Source organism: Syngnathus typhle, linkage group LG5, assembly GCF_033458585.1.
Source record: "Syngnathus typhle isolate RoL2023-S1 ecotype Sweden linkage group LG5, RoL_Styp_1.0, whole genome shotgun sequence".
Classification (NCBI taxonomy): domain Eukaryota; kingdom Metazoa; phylum Chordata; class Actinopteri; order Syngnathiformes; family Syngnathidae; genus Syngnathus; species Syngnathus typhle.
In genome coordinates this window covers 12,847,178-12,854,545 of record NC_083742.1, presented here as the reverse complement: position 1 = coordinate 12,854,545, position 7,368 = coordinate 12,847,178, and the positions used below count along the sequence as shown (strand labels likewise).

General features: G+C 40.3%; 1 protein-coding gene across 1 annotated transcript; it reads left to right on the top strand.

The window, feature by feature from the left end:
* Nucleotides 1-407: 407 nt before the first annotated feature.
* Nucleotides 408-6,848, top strand: ndc80 (NDC80 kinetochore complex component). The gene is made up of 17 exons (XM_061279894.1): nucleotides 408-560; nucleotides 1,234-1,329; nucleotides 1,643-1,726; nucleotides 1,873-1,999; nucleotides 2,557-2,723; nucleotides 2,903-3,005; nucleotides 3,099-3,188; nucleotides 3,849-3,942; nucleotides 4,150-4,250; nucleotides 4,417-4,561; nucleotides 4,669-4,874; nucleotides 5,004-5,150; nucleotides 5,211-5,300; nucleotides 5,848-5,940; nucleotides 6,025-6,155; nucleotides 6,354-6,456; nucleotides 6,559-6,848. The coding sequence occupies exons 1-17, from the start codon at nucleotides 553-555 to the stop codon at nucleotides 6,694-6,696; spliced, it is 1,923 nt and encodes a 640-aa protein (XP_061135878.1). The 5' UTR covers nucleotides 408-552; the 3' UTR covers nucleotides 6,697-6,848.
* The last annotated feature ends 520 nt before the right edge of the window (nucleotides 6,849-7,368 follow it).

Genomic DNA, 7,368 nt, shown 5'->3' with positions numbered 1-7,368 from the left:
TGTACTATAGCAGATACACAGACACCAATTAAATGCTGCAGAAGGTCCTCAATGTATGATGTTGAGTTCTTACACAAACCTGAGCATGATGCAGACCAGATTGCCTCACGCAACGGAGATGTTCACTAACTCCTGAATCATTAGTTTTTGGTAGGAGTATAATTAGTATGATGTGTGGGAATTGTACTAGTTAGGCACCTTTTAGTTCCAATTGATAGAAATTCAGTAGTGTGGGTAAGTTATGTTTTGTGTGTGGGACAATTGCAGTAAAAGTGTATTTCTGTTGTGTGTTTTGAAAACAATTTTGTAAACCGATTTTAAAAAACCCAAGCAAATCAGAATTCCATTTAAATAAGAAGTTTAACGTGTATGATTATATTCAGTGTCCACTACGGATGGTTTCCTTTACATACGTTTTTGTATCCTTTTGACCCAAGTGACTTGCCGTAGTACGATGATGTCACGATTTAGCCATTTTTAATTCTTTGGCGGGTTTGTCAGTTTGCTTTTTAGTTTCTGTTTATTTCGTGCCTTTGGTAAAGAAGAGACAAAATGGAGCGGTATGTATTAGATTGTACTTTCTATACCTACTGAAACATGTTACCATCCATTTGCCAAACGAATTTTTATTTTTTTTACAACAAAGCCTATGTTTTCGATAATGCTAGTCGAAGAGAAGTCGTCGATAAGTAGTGGCGTATCTTGTCCGTTGTGGCTCTCGTTGACGTACTGGAACTTTTGAGTAGTGTAATGTAGCACCGCAGATACTTTTCTTACGAAGGACTTGGGAAAGTAATTTAATAGTCAGGACTAAAGTTTTACTTCAAAGTAGACTAAGGAGTCTTGGAGTCGATATATGTACATAAGCAACAAAATACTGTCAAGTACACAACCGTTCAAACGTTTGTGGTCACCCACACAATTGTGTGTTTTCCATGGAAACTAACATATCATTTTCTAATCATCTATTAACCTTCACAAGGATGAGAGGCAAAGCGGTTTGTTCGACAACTAGACCAGTCCAGTTGCAATCTATTAAATTGTTCTGAGAATAAAATTATCTCAAGTTCTTCATTGCTGAAGTATGCTTTTGATTCACTTGAGTCCAACAGATGCAAGTACTTTACAAATATTAAATTCATAAGAAGCCGTAGGCATTTCAACATATTTTGTATTTATTGTGTATGCATTTTAACATACTCCACATTTCTTTATATTTGTGACTGGGGCCAGTGGAAGGAAGAGTAAAATCAAGAGCAGGATGTCTGAGATGCCCATGCGAATGCAAGACTCCAACAGAATGAGCACCGCATACACAACTCCCCGAAGGTTGGTTCTTTTTATTTATAAAAAAAAAAAAAAAAAAAAAACTCCTTAGTTATAGGGCTGGGCAATATAGCCTTAGAATAAAATCTTTGGAATTTCTTTCACTCGAGCTTCAAACCGGTATTTCCCCCAGTGTTAACTTGCATCAACTTCCACAGAAATTATTTTAAAAAATGTGAAAATGTGTGCCTTCAAAACATGATACAACACATGGGACCACATGGCCCATGATAAATCAACATTTTCAATGTTTAAATATTTATCTTGAAAAAAACAAACAATGATCACAATTTACCAGCCTTGTTTTTATTGACAGCGAAAAGCCTTCAATGGGAAAGCTCAGCATGTCCAAATCACTGCTGCAGACATCTGAGAGGCAGTCCAGATTCTTTGGTCAACGGTATGTGAACAACAGAAATGCTGTTAGCGATCAGCGTCATTTTTATTCCCCAATATTATGCAGCCTTAGTATGTACTGACTTTTAGGACACCCTGCATAGAGTCCATACAGTATTGTATAACTTATTTTGTTGTTGTTGAGTGCAGCGTAAGTGGAGCCAGTATGCCACGCAGCAGCTCCGTTTATGGCTTTGGAGGACCCGAGAAACTCAAAGATACACGGCCTCTGCATGACAAAGCCTATGTTCAGCAGTGCATCAAACAGCTGCATGAGGTAGGTTTGTTTGTGGCAATGTGTCTGCTGTATGCGCCACATACACGGATCTGCCCCTGAATGGTGGGGCATATCTTCACCAGCATTTTTATCAAATTCCTAATTGTACAACCTTTCATGTCACGAAAATGTTAAGACACCTGGAAACTGCTTATATCTAGTAGGTTAAGAGTAAATCGGTCTCATGATGGTGTAAATCCGACTGACATTCCCTGTTTGCAGGCAAAAAATCCAAATGGTGATAGATTTTGCTTCGGAGGCATCCAACATGTTATGACCATTACAAACGCTTGGCCACCATAAAATCTGGAAACTACTAATCAGAGGAAAATTGTTTTACATACTCAATTTCACAGTCATCCAATCTGAGCAAAATCAATTTGTATCTTCACTATTAATAAAAAATACAGCCTTCTCATCTCCAAGGCTTTTTTCCAAAGAGAATAGCTTGGAAAAGGCATCCTGGACACTACTAACCCAAACTGTACACCTAAAATCAAAGATTATTTCAAATGTGGCACAGGACCTCCAATTTATTTGTTTTCTTTTGGGTTTAGTTCCTGACAGAGCATGCCTACCATGTGGCACCCAAGATCCTCCAGTCACCGTCCACCAAGGAGTTTGTCAAGATCTTTGAGTTTATCTATCGTCAGCTGGACCCTACTTTTCAAATGCCAACCTCCAAAGTGGAGGAGGAGGTTCCAGCTCTCCTCAAGTCACTCAGGTCACAAAATACCCTAGTTGCCACTCTCTGAGGTTTTTTATTTATTTATAAATGTAATGATAGTACAGGATGTTAAGTATGCTCTTAGGTATTTTGATAATTTGACACTTGTGGCATGTTCAAGTTTAGGAATTTTAGATCTTGCTAAATATTTCTCTTTCTCTCTATTTGCGATGCAGATATCCGTTTGTTCTGTCCAAGTCCTCCTTGTATTCTGTGGGTGCTCCCCACACGTGGCCTCAGGCACTGGGTGCCCTTATGTGGTTAATTGACTGTGTCAAGGTGAGCAACAGCCCCAGTTACATTATATTAAAAAAAAAAAAAAAGGTTGGTTTAGTAATTGATATCCGAAATATTTCTGTTCTCCGTCGCCAGATCCATAGAAACCTGAACCAGCAGAATCTGCTCTTCAGCGACTTCTGTGAAGACAGCGACAACACTGATGACAGCGCAGACTACAACAAGGTATTTTGATTTACATTGACTGGACAATTCATCTGGTCAACCATTTTCTAAAGTCCTGTTTTGAGACTTTTTTTTTTTTCTTTTTTTTTTTTCTTTTTTTTTTTTTACATGCTGCTAGCATGGTCTTAAGAATGGTCCAATTTTTCCCTTTACACAGTCACTTGGTAAATAGCCTCGATGCAATACTTCACATGACAAAATTGCATTGCAGTCCAAAGTCCCCTTCATAACACTACACATATTCTTCCAGAACAATGCCACCTTTAAGCATAGCCCGAACAATATACTACCGTAAGTTTTTTTATTTAAATATTATCATTGGGAGGTTTGTTCCAAAGCATTCAAATTTCTACTCGAATTGTTGTTGACTCTGAAATTATGCTTAGTTTCATCGACTGTTTTGGAAAATTATAGAATTATTTGCGTAATCATTTGGAATACAGTATACGGGACTCATGGAAACGTAAATGATTGGTGGGTCGGATTAAAAAAAAAAGGAGCTGGTCATACTTTGCCCACTCCCGAGTCTAATGTATGTTTTTAAGAGCTCGTATGTTTACAGAGCCTTGAACTGATTTAGTAGGTGCCAGAAGATGAACTTTTATTCATTTAGATTCCATTGGGGTGCTCATTTTATTCAAAACATTCTCCTGTCTGCAGCTTTTCCTCAACTACACAGCAACCACATACAGAAAATTCATGCAGGAAGAGGACACCTATGAGGAAGACGACGATGCCTTCATTTCTGAATTGAGTAAGATCTATTTGAAACAGCGAGTTATATTCATTTAGAGAAATAGAACATAATAACATTTATATTTTACTGCCAGTGTATTTTGGGTGTACTCTTGTGTAATGGGATGCTGTCTTTGTTCATGTCTCTTTATATTTGCATTCTTTCGCATATAATATGTACTGTATCTGCATTTGTTTATGTGTGTGTTGATGCGTGCTTTCACAGAGAAACTGTGGGGTTATGATGAAGAGCTGCTGGTTTCCATGGAGCAGAAGCACAAGATACTGATGGAAGAGATTGAACAACTGGAGAAGGAAAACCCAAAGGTCATTATCACCCGGAAATAAGACTATTTTATTGTGAATTTGCATTAAGTTTGCATTTCACATACGGCGCGCGTCATCAAGTGTATGATCAGGTGCAATACTAGTTATAGTAAGCTCATTTGCCATTCATTTTATGACCAGCAAACGCATCTCTCTTCCCTAATAGGACCGCCTACAGGTCAAGAGGATGGAGCAGATGAAGCTGCAGTCAGACCTCCAGAAGCTGCGTGATTATCACGCCCAACTGGAGGCCTTCCAAGCAAATAAAGAGAAAAAGTACTCCGAGCTGGGGGATGAGCTGAACCTCGCTGGTAAACAGAAAAAAAACCCAGCAAAATATGTTTTTTCCTTACGTCATTGCCCACAGAGCCTAACCGCCTTTTTAATTGACCGCTTTTCATTTGCTTCTTCTCTGCAGTCAGTACTCTGGAGTCTCTGAAACTCGAGAAGGCAGAGCTGCAAAAGGTCCTGCAAAACCAAAAGTATACCCCGGCTGACGTGGAGCGGATCAACCAGGAGAAGCGTGAGCTTCTGCAAGTCATCGCTAGTCAAAGCAAAACTCTGGAACAAGCCCTGCAGTACAAGCAGAATGAAGAGATCACACTAGCCAAAAGCAAAGAGAAGGTATTCCCATTCAGTGATGACGGACCATAACTGTAATTACCTCTGCTCATAGGCACTGGGTAGGATGTTTTACCGGTGGAGCTGTAACTTTGCTATTATTGCGACTGTCCGTTCCCATAAACATTCCAGGTTGAGTTGAAGCTAAACGAGTACCACAATATCGCCCGCAAACTGAAGCTGATACCAACGTCTGCGGAAAACGCCTGTGGCCATGACTTTGAACTTAGGCCTTTTGAACGCGGACCTGGGAATGTCCACCTCAACTCACAGACACAGGTAAGGTACTCAATGGATTTGATAGTTTTGCTCTTAACCGCTTTGTATGTCACGTTGTAGGTTCTTTTGAGAAAGCTGACCAACGATGTGGAGGAGGATCGCAATCTACTGTCCAATAGCAAATTCAGCCTGGAGGAGTCTTATGAACAGGTGCTCCTTATGCCTTTTGTCTGGATACATGCGCGCACACAAGGAAAAATGCTTGTGCATTCTGTGTTTGGTGCTCTTGAGATGAGTAACACTACACAACATGCCTTCTAAATACATAAAGAAAATGTGGTTTTGTTTTGTTTTAAGACATTCACTCACTTTGACAGCTATATGTAACTTCAAAGGCAGCCAGAGAATGTGTTTAAAGAATAATTAAGAAAATATTCACAGATGCTCTGGTAGTATTGTTATGCGATTGTGTAACTATTGTAATTCCATTCCACTCTTACAGTCTGTTGCCTTTAAATGTCGATTGTCTGTGTAGCTCGTAAATCATCCAGATTATGCTAATACACAAAACATGGACAAGGCAACTGTTTGTGTCTGTTGATGTCAATTTTAGCTTTATTTTTTATCTCAACAAATGTTATCGTTTAGTAAAATGTTAGTCTTCTGTCAATGGAACTGCAACAAACACTACTTCACAATACCTGTAACACTGTTGAGGGTTCAAATTGAGGTGGTAACTACTTTGTTTCTGCTTTAGGTGATCTCCAACATCTTTGACAAGGAAAATGACCGGAAGCAGTTGAGAGAGCAGATCCGCAAGGTGGATGACCGCTGGGACGCCAGCCGGAAGGTTTGAAATACGTACACCTCCCACCTGGAGCAGCCGTATAAGTGCCTCTGATGTATATGACACACTGCGTGCATGTGTGATTAGGAGGAAGAGCGGGAGGAGAAAGAGTGGGCAAAGGAGGTGGAGACAGTGGAACGCAATCGCAATCTTCTGAAGGAGAAGGTCAACAGTGGTTACGAGGAAGCCATGCAGGAGAATAAGGCACTGAAGCAACAGTGAGTGGCTCGGACGGTGGGCACATGATTAGGGACGCTCGTGAGATCAAGACAAAAACTGTGTCAATTAGTTCCCCTTCATTTTGGAACACTAACGGCGGTATATAGACGAGACCCAACTTCTGTGTTTTTTATACAAGAAGTCAAAAAGTGAATTTTCCATAACGTCCCCTTTAAATGCTCACTTGTGTCATTGAGGTACCAAATGGTGCTGCTGGAGACCAATGAGGAGAAAAAAACGGTCTGCAACAACCTCATGAGTGTGTTCACCGTAGCAACAGACCACCTGTCTGCCACAGAGGTAACGCTCTCGCATTCCTACTCACGTTTTGTCCTTCCAGCACACTCCAGGAAGCAGACGCAAGTGTCATATGTGCTGTTTCATGTTGCTGCTGTGTCACAGAATTGCCTGAAGGACCTGCTCAGCCAGGGGCAGCATTGCTACTCCAAGGTGCTGGAAGATGATGAGAAGACCGTGCAGGGGCTTAAGAAGATGGTGGATGACTTCAAGTTGAAGGTGCAAAACTCCCTTGAAGATTAAAAAACGTACCGGTTTGGGGATTGTTTATAGAATAATTGTTTTGTTGTGTTCCGTTAACCTGTTTGAGGTTTGTTTATAAAGGAATTGTTTTGTTGTGTTCTGTTAACCTGTTGTGAGTATTAACACGTATTTGAAATAAAAAGTTATTGTAGCCCCGTCGTGTTGCTTGAACCCAAATCCAATGGCACTTACGTAAGGTGCGGAAAGCTGAGTACTCTTGTGTCGCTTGTGTTGCCTAATAGTGTGGCCGTAGAAGAGGAATTATTTGCCTTCAAAATGTCTTGGGTTGCTTTCTAAACCTTTTTCATTGAGCCCCTCTAGATTATTGTTCTTTTTTTAGTGAAAGGTGAAATGAAGGCAGCAAGACCAACAAACCACCTGGACCATGAAGTGAAGGCTAAGGTTTAATTCTGCAGCTGTGCGCTAATACTTTTGATTTTCTGGAAATGGAGATACTCTGCAAAAAAATGCCATCCGTTCATTCCCAACCTGACCAAGTACCTTATTTGGTAAAAGAAGACCAAACCAGCGAGACTGGCAAATAACGGTGAATGGTAAGTTATATTTACAGTTATGCCATATTGTTCCTATACCTTTGAACAGCTGGGGGAAAAAAAGGAACCGCAAGATCATCTGTTGGCAAGCCCATCAAGAGTCTAAACTGAGTCCCAA